The sequence below is a fragment of the Prinia subflava genome, chromosome Z, assembly GCF_021018805.1.
Source record: "Prinia subflava isolate CZ2003 ecotype Zambia chromosome Z, Cam_Psub_1.2, whole genome shotgun sequence".
In the NCBI taxonomy this organism is placed as follows: domain Eukaryota; kingdom Metazoa; phylum Chordata; class Aves; order Passeriformes; family Cisticolidae; genus Prinia; species Prinia subflava.
In genome coordinates, this window is record NC_086283.1 from 6,795,854 (window position 1) to 6,821,792 (window position 25,939).

The 25,939-nt window shown below is 40.3% G+C and overlaps 1 protein-coding gene across 1 annotated transcript in view; it reads right to left on the bottom strand.

The window, feature by feature from the left end:
• Positions 1-25,939, bottom strand: part of MCUB (mitochondrial calcium uniporter dominant negative subunit beta) — a 46,528-nt gene that overhangs the window by 7,763 nt on the left and 12,826 nt on the right. The window contains exon 2 of the mRNA XM_063423735.1: positions 127-202. Coding sequence (XP_063279805.1) covers positions 127-202 — 76 coding nt within the window. The remainder of the gene's footprint in view (positions 1-126; positions 203-25,939) is intronic.

The window sequence follows — 25,939 nt, forward strand, 5'->3', positions numbered from 1 at the left end:
GTACTTCAATATCTGAACGATATATATAAAACCATGCAACTAATGTTATCTCACAGACTCTCGTAAAATAAATAAAAAGCTTGTTGTCGCTGATGGGAAGGGGGAAAAGTTGCCGTGAAAGCTTACCATCAGATGGCACCAGCGTGCTGTAAGGTGCTCCTTCCCGGACCCTCCAAGCTCCGGTGTGCCTCCAGAGTCCCACCTGCAGCATGGACACAAGGAAACTTGACCTTAGAATAGCCACGATGCAAGATGTACCCGGTTAAAGGCAGCATCCAGCCTGTCACGGTGATCTGCTTCCGTGTGATCTGACATCAGAGGTGTCTGCCTTGGCAATTCTATGTAAAAGGTGAAACCACCCTTACAGAAAGCACGATTTTTGCTAAAGGTATTACAGTATTGCCCATAGAAATTTGGCAACTTTTGTCTTTTGTGGTTTAATTAACTCAAAGAAAAAAGGGAAGGGGAAGGAAAGAAAGGAAAAAAATTGCAGTGTTTCTGAAGTGCTTCGTGCAACTCTTGCAATAAAATCTTTCCTCTCCCCACAAAACAGCTGCTTTAAAAACCTCTACCTCATAGTGCCTAAAGGCAGGATTCAGAATTCCACCGTGTAACTTCCAACAGAGGGCGTGGCTTCAGTGAAGACATTGCTGAATCGTGAACAACAATCCCAAACAAAATAATAAGGGACTGAGGTCACTACCTCAGTTGCCTCACAATTATGTACTGTACACCAAAGGCTGGCTGTTGAGATTTGTGCTGCTGAAGGACAATAACAACAACACAGCTTGAAGATCTTTCGTGTTTTAAATATGAATGTCTGTTTCAACTGCGTGCTGAGAGATGCTGCTGCAATTACCAGCACCACTGTGCTCTGGTGCCAGACTGAAGGAGGCCCAGCAGATGCAGTGAGCATCCTCTCTGCCCTGGGACAGTGATGACAGCGGGTTTTTGAACCTGCAGGGTTGCAGGCCAAAGCCAGCCCCTTCCAGAGAATCACTACACTTCAACACGGTCATATCAAAACACAAAAGTCAAACTGCTCTGATTAGACCCTTTACTTAAAGCTCTCCACCCAGGTGGTGGAAGGTGCAATGTCCTTTGCTTCCACAGCTAATCCCCCTGCACAAGGAGAGGAACAACTTTATTGCAGAGATTCCACACAGTAATGTCTACTGTCAATGTCTTCCACAGTAGACATTATTGCTATAAACTAAGTGTAACAGGTAAAAGGAGGAAAATCACATCCCTGAACAAGCCAGTTAAAAAAAAAACAAACAAACTTGTGCATGGGCTGGACCAAGGCCTGGGATTTGAAATATGATAGCTAGGGAAGGTGGGAAACAATGTGGAGAGAGATGATAAGGATCGATTTCTCCCCTGCGAGCTTTATAGCTCATCTTTCTGAAGGCCAAAACATTTCAGAGTCTGCAAGATAATATTTTTGACAAGGCAGGAAAACAAAACTGTAAGTGCACAAGGCCCTGGCCATTCAATATGCCAAACACTGCTCACCACATTCACATGATTTATTTGTTTTTCAAGAAATACAGCCTTGGCTGTCTGGATGGGAATATTCTCTTAGGTTAAATAAAAAGATAATCTACAAATGAATCCGTGTTTCAAAGATGCTGATTCTGCCCTAACTTTTTACCTGGAACAAGCACTTTTCAGGATTTAAAGAAAGTAATTCTGAGAGTTTCCAACATTGAGAAATTTGTGTGTTGTAATTTTCAGGTATCAAAGACAGTCAGAAACCCAGACTAAATAGCAGAATATCTTAAACACAAAAGTATTGCTCAAAAAAGGGTAGACAGTAGGAGCTCAGGAATGCTGACAGCCACCCAGAGCTAGGATGCACTCAGTAATTGTCTGTTTCTTGAGCAGAGCAAGAGATTTTCCCTGGAGCAGGGCAGGGCACAGCCCAGCTCCTCAGTTCTCACTCCATTTACAGGGGGCACCTGCACCCACGAAACATTTAGGAACACAAAGCCTGGAGCAGGGAGACAGCCTTCAGCACAGGATCTGCCTTGGAACAGTGTGCAGGAAAACTCAATAGCTTTGAGCACAACAACAGCTCTTGTTTCTTCAGGGGGATATACAAAAGATGATAAGGAAATAATTTTATTACAGACACTTAAGGTGTAACTTTGCAATCAGTATCTATATAGTGATCATCCAACACACCTCAGGCAATGAACTGCACCCTGCCTGTATTTGAAGGCTACCCAAATTCCCAACAAAAGAAATGAGCTATCTACTTTACTCATAGAAGAAGCAATGCATGCAACAATCAATAGAAATTAAAATAAAACACATTTATCTTTACAGTAGTTCATTCTATTATTCTTTAGATTTCATTTTGATTTTGAATGTCTATATACTGGAGCTTTTTTTTTTCAGATGGTCTCTAAATACAGACGACATTAAAATCACCTGCAAAGAATAGAAAAGCAAAAGCCACAGAGCCATGGAGTTGAATTAATATCCAAATAATTAACTTTCCATATTGGCTCTAGGTTGATGAATTGGGAAGCATGAAGGGCTGGGTTACTTTCTCCCTCTGTTTTCAGAGGGCCCTACAGTCAAATCATTGTTCTCCTTTTGAGATGCTTGGAATGACCCCTATCCTACCCTTGGAAAAGAAATTTTAAGCAGCAAGCATTGCAGCTACAAGGAAGACTTGAACTACGGGACCAAAACAAAGAGACTGCCCTCACAACAACATCAGTGAGAGCTGAAACAGGAATGGATACCCTGAATTAACTGCTTTACAACATTTGAGATACTGTAAGGAGCACAGCATACTACCAACAACTCTTTTATATGCCAGTGCGTGAACCTCTTGGCTAATTCCTCTAATCACACAAAGGCTAAGCAAGCTATTCTACATCTTTCTCCAATTTGAACACATGTGTGGCAGGACATCTGGCTAAAACACCTCTAATACAACCACAATTATGTTCAGGAGTCAAAGGCTCATGAACAGCATTTAGCTGTGGAACTCCTCCCTCAGGTGTACCTGCTTCCTAATGCAAAATACCTAGGGGCAGCAGTTGGCCACATCTCTTGACTCAGTTCAAGGCATGGACTCTGCTGGGAGTGAATTCTCATACGAGTTCAAGGCACAGAGTTTAAATTGTGACAAAAATAATCCAACATATTCTGTTAAAAATACCAGTTGTTATAAAACAGGAAATATTTACACAGCTTGAAGAAGTACTCCCTCTGGTTAAAGTCAAGAGTAGAAATTTCAGCAATCTGGTGGTTCACAGCAAAGTTTTATGGACTAATGCAGCAGCATAACTGAGCTGGAAAACCAGGCAGGCAGACAGGATGAGTGGGAGAGACTGGAATAGAAATACTGTATTTTTCACTTCTGAGAGTGGCAAATGACTGAACCCACCTGCACTGCAGTCTCTGACTGCAGTTTCTGGAGCTAGCTGTTCCAAATAATCTACCTCTCATGATGCTGAGGGACCCTTCCCACAAACTTAAGCTCAAATTCACCTGTGACCAGTTATGTCTAAGAAGTTGGTATCATTACCAGGACATGAGGTGATATGAAAGCCTCTGATCCTCCTCTGATTCCTCAGCACTACATATGCAAATAGCAACCTCATCAGGAACTGTAACTTCTCTAGAAAATTGTAATGTGGGTGGGGAGACAGCATAGAAATAAAAACAGTTTTCACACAAAAACGTTACCTTGAAAACAGAATTCTACAAAAAGATGTTATTAGGACACGTTCAGAGAACACTATGAATGGTTGTTTATTTAATTTTGACTTACCACACCAAAATATTGTAACAAATCTGAATCAAAATGCAGCTAGCCAGTAATCATATTTTTGAAATTTTTGTCTTTGCTTATATGCATCTTGGAAGATATAACAGGTTTTTTTTATTATTTCAACAGCAAAAAGACTGCAACGCTTCTTCAACATTCTAATTCCCAATAATTTGGCTTTTTTTAGAGAAAGAAATCAAAACCAGAGTCAGCTCAACTCTGTCTGCCTCTTCCGGAATGGACGTGCAATACTACAAAGTGAAATACTATATATCTTCAGTGTGAGATCCTTTAGAGACTGCCCCAAGTCAAACTCACGAGCAGTCTTCACAAAAAATAATGCAGACTGTTATATAAATGGTCTCCTCCTTTCTCATTTCCTTCTCTCTGACACAATGATAAGAATCTGATGTGGAAAAACACAATAATAAAATACCCTACTCCACAAAGCACACGCATTTTATTCTTAATTACACTGCAGCAAAACACATTCTAATTAGAACATATCTTGCAGTGTGCTTTTCCATAGTAATGTAGTGTTACAGGCAGAAGAGGAGAGCTCAGTCATCTCCTGGAGCCCTTGTCCAACACCTGGTACAGCTCTCTCCACACAGCTACTCCAGAGGTCTGCAGGAAAGGAGCAGGAGGAGAAAATTCATGGGGGAAACTAGTAGTTGCAATGCCTAAGAATGAATTTTGAGGCCTTTTTTTTTCCAGGTATCACCAGACAGGCCAACATGCCCCCTATCCATTGTTCTCCTCACATCCTGATCACCCAGTTTGAGAAGCAGAGTGCAGGACAAGTCACCTCCCTGGATGATGCCTGCTTGAAAGGGCAGGAGAAAAATGAGGGCAGGTAGGTGTTAGCCACTGTTCAGTCAGGGCAGGTGCTATAAACAGCTATATATACTTTCCATATTGACTTACCTGTTTTTCTGACAAACACACTTAGAAGTTCTCTGCAGATGAATGATGTCGGCTCCTGTCTGATTCTCCCAGGGAAACCAACTGAGGTTAATTAACTACGGACTAATAATCTGCAGTTTCAGAGTGATCTACAGACATTTCAGAATGGTTTAAAACCAAGGGACAGGAGGAAAAAAAGCAAGTGCTGCTACAGTCTACTAAGTTTGCAGATCATGCACAACCAAGCTAACCAAAAACGAATCATTGCTCCAATCAGGTTTACAAGGAGTACACAAAAGGTATTTCCCTTTTAAAAATGAGTCACTGAGGCCATTTTGGAGATATCTGCTGTTAAATTGCTGTGCTGATTTTGTAAGCAATCCTACATGATCAGGAAAATAAGACATATGGAGTCCTAACAACCGCCTACAATCTTTCAAGTGCCTATTTGAGATACAGATGATTTCTCTCTCATTAACTTTTCATTTGTCTTTTCTTACACTTAAAGGATTGTCATTGTTTCTTCACCAGTCCCAGAACTGATTTAGATAATCATGCAACAACAGCCTCAATGCAAACAGCAGCTTCAGAGCACATCACTCAGGTTTAGCCATCGCTCAGATTTCTGGAAGCCCAACTTAAATTAAACAAACAAAATCCCCGTAACAGACACATCACTCATTCTGTCATAACACCCCTATACCAATACACTAGTTTCAGCCAGGGAAGCTACTTCTGACACCTGGGAGTATTCAAGATATTTTTCTCTTTCCTAGGACAAAAAACAAGAAGAGGACAGGTTTTTTTGGTTTTTTTTTTAGTTTGCTGAGAGACAGCTTTGCTGTCTCAAATGGGCCATGCAGTGAATACCTTCTCCCAGCTATCCCACAAGGCACTGTAGGAACTACACTGCAATATTTATATTTCAATCCATTTATATTTCAATCCTTTCAGTGCAGCTAATTCAAAATTTGCAATATTTGTAACCCCTTCCTCAGTACAAATCAACTTTAAAAGAAGTAACCAGCAGGTCTCTTCCATCAAAGCAGTAGTTTCAACACGAATACATATATTCCAGTGATCTTGAGGAAGCAAGAGCAACACAGGATTCATAAGGCTTTTCCAAAAAACTCGCTTGCCTTGCAGCACTGTTAAAACCCCATAAAAGAGCCCAAGCAGTCAAAATTTTGGTTTTATGTGCCTGTTACTTTTTGTGCCTTTATCATCCCTGTTGATCTTTCATTTCCTGCCTCTGCTCAGATTCCAAGAACAGCTGCCACCAGATTTAATCAGCCAAACATTACCAATAACCAAAATGACAGCTATGATAAGTACATCGAGTCAACTCTTTTAAAAAAAACACTTTTATGAAGGTCCTGCAGGTGAAACCCACCGCTGCAGAGGGGTTTTGCCAGCGAGACCTTCCACCTCATCTCCTGCTGGGCAGGTGTGCTGCATTCTGCTCCCTCACTACCCCTTTGTGCTCTAACCCACTCGCTGCCCAGCCTCTCCCTGCCCACATGCACACCCCACTCCATTGGGTGCATTCACACAGTGTTGTTCACACTGTGCAACAGGGGCAGAAGTCCCTCTTCTAGAGGTGTACCTCACTGGGGTCATCTGACTCTACACCAGGCACCAGGATGCAGAGCTCTAGGGGAAGCACCAGGATTTCCAACCCCATCAGTCTTACAAGCCATAAAAACAGATGCTGAAAACACTGACATTCAATGCAGGATGAAATTAAGCCTCGCCCTCCTCTAACCAAAAGTTTGATTTCAGTAACTCCTCACTGCAGTGAGTCCTCACTGCAAAAAAGCAACACCAGAGGTGCTGAGGAGATGAGAAGGATGAACATCAGCTACAGCACCTGCCTGCAGTGTCTTCTGGGGACTACTCTGAAGGTACAGATATTCCCCCTTTTCAAAACAAGATGATCTCCAAACCAATGTAAAAACAGGCCTAAAACCAAGACATCATGTGTAGACCAAGTGCATTTTTAGGAGCAACACCATTGTGTCTTGTTATTTTATCAAACATTTTCTTCTATTCCTACACAGAAAAGCAGATCTTAAATCTCTTCTGAGTCTAAAGTTTTACATTATTGGAAATATCAAATCTTCATCCAGTTTCAACAAAGTCTGCTTGTCTGAAAGCTGCTGTTCTTCCCAATCTACTTAATTTTCAGAGGTAAAGATAGGATGCAATACCTAAAAGGTAGTTTTCAAATCAGACAGGAATAAGAATTCAAGAGGGAGGTATTATAGCATGAAAATGCATTTGTGCTTTATCAAAAGCAAGCCTACATCCAAGAGCTGTACCATCTGTTCCCCAACATAGTCTAGGTCAAAAGACTAATCTGTCGGCACAGATAGAATTTTTAATTTGTCCCACAGAACAGATCTTTGCTCTTGTGCTGTGCCTTTTGGGAAGGCATGCTGATCTGGAAAATGTTGCAAAACTTGAAGAGTAACAAGAGTGACTTTCTTTTCAAAAATATACATATATTTTATTAGATAAGCAAATGGGCTTGCTGCACATTTTTCTAATAAGGTCTTAGAAAGACTGTCTCTTAATGTACACAACTTTTATATTTCTTAAAAAGAAAAAAAAAATGCTCAGACTCTTCTCCAGGAATAACATTATTTGTTCAAATTGTCAGACAAGAAAAGGCTTGTTTAAATTTCAGCTTAAATGAGATAACAAGAGACACAAGGATGCAAAGTCAGATGAATACACTTACATATTTATCAAAGTTACAGCCAAGTCTTCCTTTTCTCCCACAGAACTTTCCAGATTGAAAGCATTGAGCAGGTTGTAGCACACAGGAAAAGAAATTACATAACTCAGAAAACTGAACTGCTTGTCAACATTTTCATTTCTAATGGACTTTTCCATTTACAATATAAATAACCCTGTCCCTCCTCCCCACAACTCAACAGATTTAAGTTTTCATATACCTACAAGGATGTACTTCTTTTTTAGGGGCATTCTTTCCCCAGGCTTTTCCTTACTCACCTGCAGATTTCAAAATCCTTAAGGCATTTACAGCTTGGCTAATAAAGAAGGGACAGCTTGGAAAATTTGACTGACTCAAGGCTTAGAATTAGTATCTGATAGATGTGTGTGAAAAAGTCAATCAGAATTACCAGCAGTGGAGGCATTCCCAGTGACAGCTCTCACCCAGCTTTTCAGCAAGCTTTTTAGCAGGTAACACACTTTAGAAACCCTCCATCAAACAGATCTTGGAAAGGGAACCAGAGCAGCTGCTGAAATGCCCCAGGGTAAGGAACACTGGCTCTTCACTGCATCCCCTCCATTTCTCACCCCGCCAGCTCTCCAGTAAAGGGTTTCTATCTCTCTCCTGCTGGGGACGGTTCCCATCTAGTCCCCACCCTCAAGGCCTCCCCCAGGGTCCAACCACAAGTCATGAGAAACCACAGTACTCTGAAAAATCAGAGCACCTCCCCTGTTCAATTGTATCACTTCTTTTCTTCCACTCCCTGAAAACTTAACTGCACTATTATAAGAAATAGCAGAGAAACTTTGCTCTCATGAAGAGCAATTCCCACAGTTAGCAATTTCTCCCACCCAAACACCATCACCCCAAAGGCAGAACTTTTCTTGGCAATGCAGACTGTTAATTATTTGGACAGGCAGAAAAATGTTAGGGATCGAGTCTAAGACAACAGAGGACAGTAACAATCCATGTCTGGCTCAGTCACACCTAGATTTGATCTAAATTATGCTGGGACAATCTGTTTTTGCACTACTGGAGAGGTTTCTCCTTTTTCTCCTACCACAACAATTCCAGAAATGTGTTATCTATATCACTGTTCTAAAATAGCACATCATATATTGATGGTTTTAGAAACACCATCATATTTCCTTTTTTTGTGTTTCTTTAAAAGTCCGCAATTAGCCTAGCTCAAACACTTAAGAACCCATGTTTTTTGCAGGCAGCTGTAAACAGGTACCTTTCCAAAGGGAAAACACATATTTCTTTTGATTGTTTACCTGAAAAAAAGAAAAAAAGAAAAAAAGAAAAAATAAGTAGGAGCAGAACAAAACAACTGACAGACTAGATCTAATCAAATGACTTTCTCTATTAGCAGTTGGCATTAGGAGGTAGATATAATGATGTGTATCCTTTATAACAGATAGTTATAAAGAAATTCCAAACTGGAACTTAGTTTATATTCCACTTTTATATGCTGCTACACTCCTGTGGATGCTCAAATTACTCGCAGGGAGTACAGAACACTTTTTACCCTTGTTAGAAAGTAACCAAGAAAACAAAGGTGCAAGAACTGAAATAAACAGAGAATCCTAATACTTTCCCTTTTGATAGTTTCTAATGAATGATGTTTTTTTAAAAATGTCTGGGGCAGACAGCATGAGAATATCCACAGTGAACAACCAACTGCAAATTTAAAATCACAACTTCATAGAAAGTTCAACAGGTGGCGTCAGAAACCTCAGAGATGCCATTTAATAGAGCCTGACAGCAGCAACATAACAAATTAAAAAATCAGACAAAACCAAAGGAAGTAAATATTTCTAAGGAAAAGATCAAAGGGGCAACTACAAAAGCACCAGTTTCAAGAGCTTCCAGCCTTCATGCACACTTTTCAGAGCAGCTACAACGAACTGGGTTTAGCAAGATCAATACTCCACAGAAGAAAACTTCATTCAAAGTCCTTATCAGAGATCTACATTATTAGTTTTAAAACCACAAAACTCATCTAGCAGGCAAGCTTAAAGCCACCTATTTGTTTTTTTGAAAGACAGCTCTGATGGCAGAAATAGCTTCAAGAGATTTCTGACAGAAAAGTAGCCGCAGCAGAGATAGCTAGAAAATCCAGCCACTCTGGCATGAGACACAAATGTGCTGCCAAGAGTGCAGAGGCCTCACTAGCCCAACAGTTCAGCGAAGGTCCCAATGAGCATGTATGTTCCTGGCACTTTGTGACTTGTGTCTAAGTACCCATCACTCCCAAATACTTGTGGACAGAGGTCTCAACACTGCCATTCCCAAAGACACACCAAAATGTTGTCAGATATCAAAATGGAAATATTTTTGCTTTTTTATTTTCTTTTGGAAATCTATGTTCTGCCACTGCTATTCAAGAAGCTATTTTAATCTAAAACCGTCAAATGGCTGTGGTTTTGGTGATACTATCCACTTCCGTGTTTCGGTTTGGCATCAATGCTTTAAAAACATAATTTAGCTGAACCAGCCACAGAGTAAACTCATTTGCAACACCAAATCCATCACAGACAGATTTTTACCTTCTTCCTGCAGGAGTAAAAGCACACAGCATACAGACAGCAATGAAATTTTGGAATCAACAACCAATACTGGTTGTGATACACTGAATTATTGTTCTGATTTTGAGTTTTACTCCGTACAACATGCTTGCACATTTATCCTTTTCTACAGAGCAGGCAAAGCAAAAAAATAAATGAAGCTTTCCTGTAGAGGTTTCTAGTGTTTTTTTCAGAAGCTTATTATCACAAGAAAAACAATCACAACCAGTACAAGGAGATGAAGGGCTCTGTGTGCCCCGGATGGACGAGAACCTGTGTTCCGATGTGCCCGCTGTGCCTACCAGGGGGGAGGTGAGCAAAACTGGATGCCAGCTGCTCACTTTTCACCCCAGAGCCTTTGAACTCCAGCCAATTAAGAGATGTTCTATTTCCTCTTCCTCTATTAATTCATTCAGGACATGTATCTGAAAGACTGATGCAAAAGACAGGGCAAGAATTTGGATCTTCTGAATGCAAGGTTTACCATGTGTTTTTAGGATTTTATTGCCACAGCAAACAAGAATTCAATGCCACGCAGAGCAAACGGGCAGTAGCCCAAAGCTGTTGTTCTTTTTCTCCTCAGGCCTATACTAACACCAATATTGGATGTAGTCATCTTGCCTTCCAACACAAGCAGATTCCTGTAACAGTGATTGTAAGGCAGAACCTCCTACCCAGCTCCATCTTTGTGATACATTTAAATGCAGGTGCCAACTATGAATCAGACTCCTGCAGAGAGAAGAATCTGGAGCCTGTAGCACTGATAGAAGTCATGGTGGTAAGTTTTCTCCAAGCTACCTCCAATAAATCCTCTCAGGTTGTTAGTAAATAAAGTTAAAGCCCAGTTTTGCCCCTAGACTTGCCCCTAATTAAGTGGAAGCATCTTATTCACGGAAAGTACTACTAGAGGAAAACTCTAATATAAGATAATAAATCCCACAAAATACTCCAGATCAGGTTGAAATGTTTATAGCCTGTACTCCAGAACCAGCCACAACACTATCCTAGAAAATGAACGGTCTGTGGTCACTCTATTTATCTTCACCTCACTCCCAAAATGTACCCAAATTCACATAGGAACTCAAGGCAAAGTACAATTTCAAATAGCTTAGAACTGTGGGTTTTGACATACACATCATTAATGCTTTACTACTCAGGGCAAGCAGCACTACATACTTGCATTCCAAGGACCTGAAAATTGCTCAGTTCTTAATCTTGGAATTTTAACACAGGATCACTGGAAAATTAAAGTTACTCTTCCTTCTGTTACAGAAATGTGCATATGCAAAGAGATTTCCTACCAGGAAAATATTCTGCCACTATATTTTGACATTAAGTATCAAAGAATATCAAGTTTGTCTTATTTTGTAAAGCATTATATAAATCCAGTTTATGACGGGGAAAAAATAAAAAAAGGCTGGGGGAAGCCAACAGGTGTTCTAACATGTTGCATCAAATTTTTCTTGAAACAGGAGAGAAATTCATCCTTAAAACACTAACACAGAAGGACAACCTGTATTTTTGATACCTCAACCAAACCATTTACTGGAAAGCTACTAATTGTAAATTGGAAAAAAGTATATAAAATAGAATTCAAGATTATACTTAGTCCTTAAAAATTATGGATCCTGTTTCTCCCTTGTATCAGCTTAGATCTGAAGGCAGAAGTAGAGTACAGGTTTGTGTCAGCAGCTGCAAGAATTCCTAGTTCTGAAGAAATGTAAGGTGTACTTCACAGCATGAATAGCTTTTTAAATCCATTAGCAAGGCAGCTCTGTGTTATCTATCTCATTAATTCATTCTGAATTTCCAGGTGACCTAGTATTTTTCAAGTGAAGTTTCTCAGTTCATCAGGGGCAGCTCAAAGCCTTACTAACTTTGCCAACAAAAGAACATGGAAAACCCCCTTATACTTAACATCCCACCTGAAAGGCAGGACTTCATGTAGAGTTATGAATGACCTGGTTTGGTTTTTTGGGGGTTTTTTTGGTAGTGTGTTTTCCTAGAGGAAAGAGAAACAATCTTTCTGAACAATCACACTGAATGTCTGTCTACCAAAGTCAGTTTCTAGTAAGATTCAAGACCATTTAATTATGCAGCTTACTAGCCACTCATCAGAAAGTTAACAAGTGCTCAAAGAGCCAATAGCCTGCATTGCCTCCACTGGATATGCGACACTTTAGCACATTAGGGATGTTAATTTTAAATTAAATATGATTAGAGAGGTTACTCAAAACTGACATTTAGTATCTGCTCACTCCTGACAGCACACCTGTCACCAGGCATCACCAAAACAAGAGGAAGGAGCAATGCTCTTCAGGAGCAAGGCTGCGCTGTTCCACCTTGGTGTGTTTACCCAGTACCTTCTAACAACAATTAATTTGTATGTAAACAGTTTTAACATGTTTTTCTGTGCATCAGGCACAAAAGTGCCCCCAACCAAACAGAAATCCACTTTCCACCTGTATATCCCTACCAATGAGGAAAGACTGTTACCTTCCACAAAGGTCAGCAGCAGGGTGGCCTGCAGAACAGGCACTGCAGCACTGCAGGCATCACCGTGCAGAGTCCGTGGTCTCTCACAAAGCCTGAGTGCTGGCAGGGTAACTGCACTGTGGGCACCAAAGACATGCCCTTCTTGGAATAATCAAGTTATAACAACAGTGCTGTCAGAAGCATGGGAAACGTGCAAGCTACACTGAGAAACCACTCTTCTGTAGGAAAATGGCTTAATAAACTGCCTAATACATTCTTCATCTTGGCTGCACTTTTCAGGCTTTTTTTTTCCAGAGTCCTTTTTCAAGCTCTTCCCAGTCTAATCTGCCCTTGGACACGGATAGCACAGACTGTTCCAGGAGTCTTTTACAGGAGTACATCTTTCATACCTCAGCAAGGGTACCAATTTTAACATCCATAAAAGTGAAAGGACCATGCTGATGTATTCTCTGCCATTTTACAGGCAGCAATTCTCCTCCTGCTGGCAATGCAACCCGGTGAGCTGGATGTCAGACCAAGTGGTAATTCTGGTTTTGTCTCACTGTCTGGACTTGGCAAAGGCATTCACATCCAAGTTTTAGGGTAGAGCAGTATCCTCAAGGTGTTTCACACTTGAGGTGTTTAAGCCTGGCACTAAGCACCCTAAAGTTACCACACAGTTCAACTTCAGTCTCACATGCCTTCCAACTGAGCACCCCAAATCTGTGTGCACACCACAAAATGTTGGGATTTTAAGTCTCTAAACTTCATCGTCACACTGAAATACAGCTGTAAGACCTTCAGCAGACCATGCAGCCAGCCATACCTTGCCATAATCTTTAACACACATCACATGAATTGGACATGATGATCTTAGGAGGTCTTTTCCAACGTGAACAATTCTGTGAGGATGAGATTTAACAAGGTCTGTCTCATGGGTTTTGGCTTAGCACAGAGCAGGTTGTAGCAAACAGAACTAGAGATTTCCATATGGACCCTTACAGGAATTTGTACAACATTCATCACCTACAATGCTTCTGTTTCTTGGGGCACAGAGCACTTGTGGGATAAAGAGATTCCACTGAAAGTGTGCATTGGTGCATCATGATTTCATATCAGTGAGATGTACATATAGAGTACTTTATACACACCAATGGCTAGCTGAGGGGAATTGCAGGATGCAAAACAATGAAAGGTCTAGCTATACATGCCTATCACAAACAAAATGTTGGTGACTTCAGAGGATGTACCGGAGAGCAGAGGACAAATGGCACACAGATGTACTGGTACTCCTCAGTATGACTGAGAGTGCCACAACACCACTAGCAATAATCATTCTTTTTCTTTTGTTGCCCCACATTTAAAGTGCCATGAATAAAACTTACTTTTTTAGTTAAAGTTGAAACCTCAACAGCCAACAGGGACACAAATGAATGTGTTCCAGTAGTGCCCAAAAAACTCCAAATCCGATTTCTTTGTAGTAATAAAACCTGAATGTAATCAAATATCTGATTTGATCAGCTAAACGACACATAAGGACAGCAAAGAACTCTGGTTGTTGTCAGTTTTCATCTTCCCACATTTTTATTAGGAAAAAAATTGTGAAGAAGTGTCACAATACATTATTACCATTTCTATATTTCCAGTACACAACTGCAGCCAAGACTACTTAGGACAAAACCTTATTTAAACTGCATTTACACTATTTCAGCTTAGGGTTCTCACAAGGAACCAAAGCAAGCATGGAAAGGCAGGTAGACTTATTTCCACAAAAATGTTCTAGCTGAAGAGGTAGAACCTTTTTGTTTGGTTTGGGGACATTTTGCTATCCTGGTCAGCTATTAAATATAGCTCTGCAATCAAAACAGCAGCACAGTTCAACAAACATACCCCAAGATATGAGGGCCGGAACGGATCAGAGAGGTTGATCCTATCTCATGTGCTGCACATGTACAGCATGGCAATTTCTTCACAAAGCTCAGCCTAAGCTGCAATTCCATTTTTTTTTCCCAGAAAGCATCTTTGCCTTGATTTAAAAGATTTTCATATAGGGATGTTGTGGTTTCTCCATAAATCAGAGATGAGAATAATAAAATAGCATAATCAAAAAAGCCTAGGTGCTATATTTTTCTTCAATTACTTGAGCTAGTTATCTGTAGAGTTTAACCTGCTTAGATTAACAACTCTCTAGCCTCAGAAATGTCTCTTGTTTGTAGGTACCTGTAGACTACAAGACAATACTTAGATTGAAAATCTTTAGGGGTTTGTTGTAATTTTTTTTCCCCTAAGGAAACAGTTTTTGTAGTTTCTTTAAAGAAAATTCAAAACTCAAAACTTCCCAGTTTTCCAGCATTCAGAATTCCAGACTCAATAATGCTACATTGGGACGACAATAACACTAACTCACAGTACCCTCCCCATACTCAACTGCCCCAAAATCTGGGATTCAAATACAGCCATCACTATATCCTCCTGCCTCTTTCACCACAGCCACTTTACAGGACACACCTATCATTTACATTCTCTCTTTCCAGATGGTGGGCTTTATTTTTTACATCCTATAACTTTCTTTAACTTTTTTCTTTTAAACGGTATTGAAACAACACTACTGGGTTTGGTAGCTTACTGGGAAACCTTGGACGTGCTATTGCACCTCTAAGGTGGAAATAATGACACTTAACCTAACTTCTGCTCGCCTTTACGTATTACAAGGGATGCAAAGGAATCAATTCCAGCAAGGACACAGAGCTTCCTACCACTGACATTCCCATTAATCAGCAAAGCAACTGGTAAAACATATTGTCTGGGTAATCTGTGTATTTTACCAGTAACTGTGTTTTGCTTTGACACTGAGGATACTAAACCAGAAACATCAGCAGATAATAGCTCTTACACGGCCACACCAAACATGTGGAATCAGTGCATTCCCAGTTTATTTGGTGCCATACTGTTTACAAATTCAAGATGTACATTTTAGGAGGTGTTAGTAATTTGTATGCTGGGCACCCAGTTAAGCCTTACTTGTTCCCACCTCCAGTTGTCAAACTTTAGAATTTGAAGTGGATTACTGCACCTTTCACTGTGTCAGAGATACTCCTTTACAAAAAGAAGGAAGACAGCTTTCAAGTCAATTCTACAAGGACAATTGGCTTCAAGGATATAAATTAAAGATGAAATGCAATAGACACAACAGCAAAAGGTTTCACATCATGCAAACATAATGCCTGCACAAGAATCCCTTGCAATCAGAAAGAAAAGAAAACACTGCTTCTCTCTTATGGTCAAGCTAACCTGCCATCTCATACCTCTGTTACATTATGTGTGATTATCCATTTCCTTACAAAATTGCACAGCAGTCAGAGCCCAGCGTTTGTCAAATGGTGATTAGCTGAATTACCTTCTGTTTTGAAATACCAAGCTGCCAGCCACAGGCAACTTCCAAGCTAATCCGTAAAATGTCTCGAGCACCATAATTTAAAAAATAAAATTTTAAAAAAAATCTCACTTTTGTTTCATAATTAATGTCCTACAAGTAAAAGCAGTGCAATCATGTGTACATGAAAAGAATCAGAAGTAAATCATTTACTCCTTTCAAAGAACTTGACTGCTCAATTATTTTTTCAAGAAAAGGTTGGCAAAGTCTAAAGCTCAGTGTTACCTCTAGAAGATTAAAGCAACAAATCAAAGAATACTTATTCTTTATTATTCTTTATAATTATTATTCAGAGCTTCATGGTAATTGTTAAAGGTAAACGACAGGCCACACTGCAGAGACTCACACTCCTGTTCTGCCTAGAGCCAAGATAAACCAATCCAAACCCTGAGCGATGGGAAAACGATATCAGAGGCACTTCAACAGCCTTTCATACCTATATATATATATAAATACCTATATCTATCTCTCTATAAATAAATAAATAATTTAAAAAAAATTTAAATATAGCCTTCCTGTCCTCAGCTTAGATTAGAAAAGCCTGAACACCAGGTGGATATCGGTCAGTGAACTCTCCAGTTCACTTCAGAATTCTCTTCTGGTAAGCAACAAAAATACTATTTTGGCTTGATTCAACTTGATCTATTTCTGTTTTGCTGCTAAACTGTGCTTGTTATTTCCAGAACACTAACATTTGCATTGCATCCTCACTATCTGGAGTCTGTAGCTCCTGGAAATGCGGCATCCAGTTTTCCAAAAGTAGCACAGCATTTATTCTTACCAACCAGGAATACAAACACAGACATTGTGTCCACATTCATGCAGCTCCCAAAGGGCTTTAGTAGCCTAAAGATTACTTTTTTGTCTTTAAACTAAGTCTCTTACACACTTATCAGGGTGCTGAACAACTGCATATTGGGAGCAATTCATCACATATCCCACCACTCCCCCAAATCCACCTGACCAAGGTCATCAAAATACTAAACTGACAAATGGAAGAAAAGAATCTCAGCACAGAATGACCCTTGGAGCTCTTGAACCTGCTAACAGTTTTCCACTCATTCTTGAGAGATGGCAGGCACACAGACAGTCCCTGCATTACCAACTGGGGACCCACTGACACTTCCCACTCTCAGCTCAACATGGCATGTCCTGTGGGCAAGGATGACTAGGGGAGTATTTGTCACATACCTGCAGAAAAACAGCCTTCTTAGGTCTGTGAGCCATCTAACTTCGATGGCTTGTCCTGTGCAACCTACAATCACATCATTCCAGGCTATACAGACTACCTGAACAGAAACACCAAAAAAGGCTGGTAAGGGATCTTTTAGCTTTGCATCAGTTTTGCACATACCTTAAATTTACACAGAAGAGGGAGTTCCCACAAAGGCAAGACTCACATTTTCTGGTGTTCCAGAGCAACTGAGCCCAAAACAAAGCAATACTTCAGTCAGAGCATGGTGGACAGAGAAGGGAAGGGAGTTGCTGTAGCTATAAAATGTCTCAATCCCTCACAACATGTTACAAGTCTAAAGGAACAAAATCAAAATACGTTGTTCCAGCAATGATTTTTGGATTTACTGCACTGTTTAAGTCTATCACAGGGAGTTCAGCAGGGCAAATGTGATGAGCATCACAACACCAACCTACACCACCACAGACTTGCTGCTTTTCTCTCTGCAGCCCCTTATGCACCTTAGCCTTGCCTGCACACCACTGCCACCATTCCTGTAGTGACACCTCCCTCTCACTGTCAGTTTGCACTTTAATAACCCAGAGATCCTACCTATATTTTCCTATTATCACCTAAATTTTACAGGTATTCAGTACAGCCTGAATTTACTCCTACAGTTCCTGAGATGTCAACAAAAATAAACTGCAAATTATGGGGTTAGTGTCTGTGTTTCTAGACTTAATATTTGACTATTCCCTGCATTCCAGGGTGGGCAGACCCTCCATAGTACGAGTAAGTAACCTTTCTGCTGGAGCTCTGCAGGGCAGGAAGGACAGATGCCTGGGGCAGGAAAAGAAAGGCTTCAAGGAAGCTGTTGGGAGCACCAGTGTCAGTCTTCAGTAGTCCTGCAACACTCAACACCAGTTTGCCTGGTGGTGCTCACAAACATTTTTCCATCTCTCCACTCTCTCTCACAATACTTTTATCCCAGATGAGACCATTTCCACTTCATGTTCCTATTATCAGGATCACGAAAGGAAGACCTTCCACATGGAACCAAGCAGGTAAGTACAATACAACAATTTCCCTTCACTTTCTTAATCTGAAAAGTAGATCAGGAAGAAAGGAAAAAAAGGAAACAACTGATATCAAGTGCTGAGTTTCTAGTTGTTGGTACTTACCCAATTTTATTATTAACATGACAGTCTCTTTTGAAAACTTTAAAAAATGAGATTCAACCACCTGTGTGCAGACCATGGGGTCAGGCAGTTAGGCTGTAGAAATCCATCCATCACTAGGTATTTTTTATAATACATGTAGTAATTAATATATTTACTTTTTATATTTCTTTTTTTTCCGAAGGAAAAATACCATGAAAAGCAATAGCCAAATGACAGATCTGGACATATCAAAATTCTTAAAAAAACCACAAATGCATTTTCCATATTATGTATTTCTCAGAAATGATACAAAATGCAAATGGTACTGAAATTTGTGAAGTGAAACACTTCAGCCCAAAAGCTGCCTGCCACTTCTCTGATAGCTATTTCTTTGTCATAATCAGGCAAGTTGTTTTGACAGTTTCACTTCTATGTTGACTATAAATCTGTGAATATTTCATGGATGATTGAACTGGAACAACTACCAACAATATCCATCAGCTTGGAGCATGAAGATTTAGCCATGGTCCAATAGCTAACTGCAAACCTGTATGAATCAAAGTGCTGAAAACCTGTATTTACTTTAAATTGTGTAATTCATTTGGATTTTATAAAGCAACTGTAAACTACCTGACTAAATTAACAATGTACTTCATGAGCTGCATTTAAACAAAAAGGAAACAGCTGAAATGTAGAAAAGAGGAAGGAAGAGCTTTCTGAAAATTAAACTGGAACAAGAGCAAAAATTCTTACAGGGCTGCAGGTTTCCTGTTTCCATGGAGTGCTGTTTCTTTACACCAAATCATTAGCTTCAGTTCATGTTGTTGTTTAGTTCCTGTCATGGAAGAAGTCACGCTCCTGTCTCAGTACAGCCGATGATGCCTGAGGAGCAGCTGCTCTGGTAGGTGCTGCCCTTCACCCTGTGATGGACAGCAGCTGACTGACACCTGCCAAGGAAGGGTAAAGGAGTGCCCTAAGATGGCCCTCTGCAGCTCCTCACTCCACGTTCTCTGGAAGATGCCTCTGCTTCAACAGCCTGACCCTACGTGGCAATCACAGCCAGCATCTGAAATACAAGACAGAATGAGCACCTGGCATCTTGGTCCTTTCCCGTGCTTTATTTGCAATTGCTGGGTGCTCAGGCACAGACAGCAAAGAGCACTTCTGCACGTAACAGCTGCCAATACCTGCAGCTCAACAACAGAGCAGTGAGCCTGCCAAAAGATGTTTTAAGAAAAAAGTGCTTTGCAGAACAGGGAAAGGTTGGAGGCAGGAAATATCTTCTTATCTTTTAGAGCCCTTCCAGCTAATTTGATTATAAGTCTCTTCTTCACAGTATAATTGACTGTCTCTGAATCTCAGACAACTGCTGCAAGCAGGGAAGAACAAATAGCTTCTTTATCAACTTTGAAAAAATCAAAGCAGTTTAAATAATTTAAGTCACTTAAAGGTAACATAGTAAACTTACAGCAGAGGAAAGAACAAATCTGGTCTGAGTATCATCTCTGCATCACATGTGTACTGTGTACTGTGTACTTCCCTGTCCTAAGACTCAGCAGAAAAAAAAACCCCTCCAAGATAAACATTGCATTTTAAACTACCCACATACAACTTTTGGATTTTAAATCTTTTATGTCTAAACCTATTTCTTTTCTAAGTGCATTATTTTGTTGACTTCATATTTTTTTATCAAGGGCCTTTGGATTTTTTTGGAGTGTTGTCAAAATATCTGCCACCTGTATTTTGACTGCATAGCAGATCAGCTGTGAAGAAACAAGAGCTATATGAAAACCAAGAACTGCTCTTGGCCCTCATGGTCCAACAACAGTCCAGCTAGTTCAACAATTTCCCAAAATCCCTTAGGGACACCCAAAGAGGAATGAGAACAAGGAGAGAATGTTTTCACTCCCTTTCACAGCCCATTTTACAGGTTTCTACTCTGAAAGAGCAAAATACAAATACCTTTAAAGTGGCTTTCACAAAATGCAGCAGCTTGACATCCCTGCCACTCTGATTCTGCTTTGTGTCACAATTATCAGTCCAAAGATCACATGTATTAAAGACGTTCAGCAATTTGTGTTTAGGAGATCTAATTTCATAGGCTTCAGCTATTTTGCCAAACAGAGAAAACAGCTGCAACAAACAGAAAAAACAAATGCAGCACAGAGGGGCTGCACACACTCCAGCCAGTTCTGCTCCACACTCTGGCCTGCTTCAGGTAGACACCTGTCATTCCTGCATGCTTCAGGGACCATAAACAGCAGAAAATGCAACTGGCACATCCTCAAAGAAGAACACCAAGCAAGGGCAGCAAAAGTCTAAGAAAGAGTCCCTGGCAAAGGAGGAGAAGCTGCTCTCACCTGCAGCTTGCTGTCTCCTGCAGCCACCACCTTGGCATTACAATTGCCTGGTAGTTTTCTCAGAGTCCTAGGGAAATGCTATAGACGCAGCTGACCCAAAAAGCAGATCCAGCAGCAGCCGGACTGCTGAGGCTTTTGCTCATCTCACTGAGACACCAGGATGCCCACATCGTGTGGGAGAAGGAAGGATCAGCACTACCAGAGAGGTCACTGCTTTGCTCACTGGTGCACAAGTTACAAATCAGACAACTTGGGAACATTACTTATGTTACCTTTAAGTAACTTAGATTATTTAAACTGTGTTGGTTTCTCAAAGGACATAAAGAAGTAATTATTTTTCCCTGCCTGCAGCAGTTGTCTGAGGATCACAGACAGAGATGCTCAATTATACTGTGAGGAAGAGACACAATCAAATTAGCTGGAAGGGCTTGAGAAGATAATCATTCATGAATGAAGTGATGAATTAGTGAAATCATGTTAGACTACTCTGGTCAAAGGGGATTCAGCTCATTTGACATATTTGTTTGCTTTCATTCACAATGAGCTCATTAAAGAAAGTTTAGTTTATAGAGTACATAGTCCTGTAAATTTGAGAGATTGAAAAGGATTGTGACACTCCTTCCCCCAGACTGGTGTTCAAGGATGAGAAGACAGTGAGGAGTTCACCTGGTTAACGTGTCAGCATTTGTCTGTAGGACCTAAGACAGCACAGTTAACTCTAGATGAACACTGGATTCAAGTAACGCAGACAGCTCACGTGACTAATGTCCTGGGATGAAGCCAGGCTCAACAGATACCTCTAATCACCCTAAAAAGACAAGATATTCATTGCTACATATTTGCTACATATCCACCTAGGAAGTCACAAACAGGATACTCAAAGTTTCCATTTCAGACATAGCCCCAACTATACACAGAGTTCCTTTTTTTTCGTGTGTGCTTATACCTCCCACATTTATGAGCCCCAGCAGTCACTGCTTAGGCAAGTTATACATATTTAATTCTTACATTTTTCCTCATAAATTAATCTATACAGCTTCTACCCATTTACTGCTTCAGAGTTCTCTTTAATGACCGCTGTCTTTATAGCATGAACACTAATATAATATTTCAACTACTGTTGTACCAGTGCTCTTCTTCTCTTGTCCCCTGCAACAACTCCTCCTGCACATGCAACACAACTACACTGACATTTCCTACCACCCTAGCATATTCATAGAGATTCCTCATTTAAAACCTTTATTCAGGAATGCCAAAATTCAGTAGGTTTCCTCATGGAGAGAAGAGGAAGAGCATGAAAAAGGTATTACATTTCCCTTCATCTTTTGACCAGCAATTTTTTGTCTAGTACTGAAATAATTCCAAGTGAAATGGAATATCAAGTGACTTCAAGTTAAATTTATAGCAACAAAAATTACAAAATAAGCCCTATGTTAATCTAAATAAAGCCTCTCACATTTCTCTTCAGGTGCCTTTCAGATTGTCTCTCAACATTTATGCCATTTGATTTCACTGAGACATGAAAGAATTTACAATTATTAATCTCTTTTATCAAGTGGCTCTGTTTTCAGCACTGCTGAGACAGCACAGCCTGGAAAGAAAACAAAACCATCAGACACTTCATAAATTCATCTTGTGTTCTGCCTATGCAAAACACGAAGTACACATAAGCACAGTCTCTGTTCAGCAGCAGCAGCTGCAGGGTGATGTCGGCAGCTGTGTTAAGGCACAGCAGGTGTTGCTCTACCGCTGCTGCTCTTTCCCTTCATGTAACACAGATTCTGGACCTCTGCAGGCACATTAAGGATTGCAGTCCAGAGGAAGAAGCCAGAGTGGCCATAAGGGGGGCTGGGAAGGAGGACAACATCAAATCAGGCCAGCAAACTCATGACCATACCTGCAAAATCTATGATACAGAGAGAGACCTTGAGTGATCAGCACAAATCCAAAACTTTGCCCTATACCAGCCGCTGTGAAGAAAATTGACTCTATCCCACATGAAACCATCTGTGCTACAGCAACTCTACAGCTCAACCAGAAACTTGTTTTCTGGTGATTCTCAATAAATACTCAATGCAGTCTAGTTTCCTTCTTACAGGAACTGGATATTAACTGTCCTTGCTCAAGAAGCAGGACCCTTTGCAGCCACTTCCCTGGAAACCTATGATCTGTGCATGATTTATTACTTCATTATACCGATGGCTGAAGAAAAATGAAACTCTAAGAGCTGTCTGCTTCTGGTAAATATTTAACTACCAGAATTATGCCAACAGACTTCTCAGCTTGATTCTCCTTAACTTTACTTCAAAATCATGCTTTCCTCATCCCTTGTGGTCTGAAGCTGAGAGTGTATCATATTTAGCAACATAAGAACCTTGCTCCTCTAGGATGTGAATGGATCCTACAAATAAATTATAATAGCATTTACTCTGAAATGAACTTCAGTCACTCTTATCTCTTCAGATAAAGAATCACCTGAATGTTTGTTCTGCATTTGTTGCTTTATGAGCTCCAGCTTCACAGATTAGAAAAACATTTCCCAACTATTAACAGAGGGAGACAACAATGCTTAGCGTCTGAAATTGTTTGAAGGAGACAGAGAGGTGGAATTTCACACTTATGAATCAAGTGTTATCCAGCTGGGCATATGTGAGAAATGGCAGATGTGAAGTGAGGAATGGCAGATGTGAGGTGAGGAAGGGCAGATGTGGAAAAAGTCATCAGGCAATTCTAGGCCCCAGAAGCTAGAGGAAAGTATCAAGTGTAGAGCAGCCCCAACCTTTGCACCATTCTGAGGATGCAAGACAAGTCCTGACCACTCTCTGTTCCAGCTCTCTGTTCCAGTGCCCACAGCAAGAACTGTATGAACAAGGCACCTCCTTCTCTAACGAGTTTGAATGAGAGAGTAGCTGTCATTCCAACTATCACTTCTCCCTCTTCCTCTTTTTTATCTCTTCAGCCTGTTAAAATTACACTTAGCATATCTAGCATATTCAGATGTCTTTAGGAGAAAGAGTCGGTTGAATCCTTTAAAGCTTTTGTCCTCAGGTCAGCATTCAAAACTGAAAGGAGATCACTGAAGCAGCTTGCAGAAAAGAACAGGCACTACAAAACCCTGAAGTTGGAGTCACAGGGTCCTAATATGTAAATCTATTTCCTACAAAAATCAACTACATTCATAAGGATTGGAATGCTAGAAAGGCATCAGATCCAAGGGGCCAATATGAAGTACACTTCTGGACATGTCTGTGGGTCTAAGCAACATTGCAAGTTCTTTTTATGCCTTTTATGTGCCACTGCAAAGATAGGACAAAGCAGCTTTCTTCATAACTCTGATTTTCTGCAAAAGAATCTAGTTAGACTGTTTTCAGCAGAGGAAAGTTGATCGTTTTAGTTTTTGTAATTTATTTCTCTAATTCTCAACTATCACCAGCACCACTGTAAGAGTAATGCCAGGACTGCACTCCCAAATATACCCTCAGATCCATGGCAAGCAGCAGGTCTCATTACTGCACCAGCTGTTTTGCTTCTGTATTCCACTAAAAATACAGGACTCACACAGCAGGCATTTTATGAGCACGAGTTAAATTTGCTTTAGCATTAGTAACAACAAAGCAGATTACTATGTTGCATGTGGCAGTGGGCAAGGAAAAATAGCTTCCAGTTTGACCTCTGTCCTTTCTACAAAGTAGACAATTAGCATCCCATGGTGCTGGTGCAAAAAGAAGTGCTATGGCTCATGCTGAAGGCCATGCTGGCAGGCTGGCACAGGGCCAGCATCCCAGTGCATCCAGAGTCCTCATCAGCTCCCAGCTCCTGACTCGCACAGAGCTCTGCACTGAACAGAAACTGAGAGCCACTGCCGCACGCAGGGGCAAGGTGTTGCCAATTAACTGGCTGGGAGCATCCTTCTTCTTTGAGAGACAGCACCTCTGGCTTGCACTAAGCACCCATCAGAATTCTTAACCTCTGCCTTAGAAGAGAAGAAGACAATTTGACCTGCCAAAAGAAAACCAGATGTGCTCTTCTTGACAAGCTGCTCACCTTGATGCACAGCATCGCTGAACAGATGTGGTTAGTGTCTAGCTGGCTCAGCACCGCATTTAGCTCTGGCCTCTGTAACTAAGAACTTAAAGATTCAGTTATATATTTTTAAAATGTTCTCACATTAGCTCAGCTAAAGCATTGTAAGCATTAAAAAGCACTTACTGATATAGCTATCATCAGGAAACATCTCTACAAAGACAAAGGGTGTATTTCTATGTGAGTGCCTTAGCTATTACTGCTAGCTCAGAAGTACCTAATTAAAAAAAAAAAATCACTCAACTTTTCTTCCCCATTAATTAAAGTCATCAGCTGCAACACAGAAAATGATCAATGAATAGGCATGGAACAGGTTTCCCAGAGAAACTGTGGATGCCCCATCCCTGGAGATGTTGAAGGCCAGGCTGGGCAGGGCTCTGAGCAATCTGGTCTAGTGGAAGGTGTCTCTGCCTGTGTCAGGGGAGTCGGAACCAGATCATCCTTGAGATCCCTTCCAACCCAAACCATTCTATAATTCTATGATGATATGCTATTCTAAGTATTTTAAGCTTAGAACTTTCAAAGTAAACAAATAAAAGTCTCCTGCTTGTCAAAGTGACCACGAAAAAGATTTATAGTACAGTTACACATTTCAAAAGGTATAAATTTCATATTCTTTTGTTTATATTAAATCATGCTATTATAATTTATTGAATTCTGTTATGTAGGAGAGGCTGAAGACTAAAATTGAAAATATTTTTGATTTTTGAATGAGAAAAAAAATACCAAAGCAATAATCAAACTTCCATTGTTGTAAAATCTATTTGATGCTGAAATCCACTCCCTTCTGAAACAACACCATTCACATTCAGTCAAGTCAATCTTTAACTTGGGCCACTTCTGCTGACCAAGTTAAAAAAATCAAATTAAGAAAGTCCAATCCCAGAGAGTAAAATATATCCATCGGCAATTCACTGACACACACACACACACTCCAAATCCTTGTGCTATTTATGCCACACCTTCTGTCATTGCTTATCTACAGGATAAGAATCTCAGTTTTTATAAAAGAATGTATTATCCTCTTGATTGTGAAAGAGCTTGGAAAAAACCCACTATTCAAATCCATCTCAAAGGCTCAAATCTCAGTAGAAGGTAAGTACAAAGAACTATAGTATTCAGTTTAGCGGATAAGTGCCTAGTATTTCTGGGAAGTTATGACATTAAAGAAAAATACACACATGCAAAATATTCAAGGAGCTGCTTGCCATCAGGTGACTGAAGTGGACATGGATGACATCCAATGGT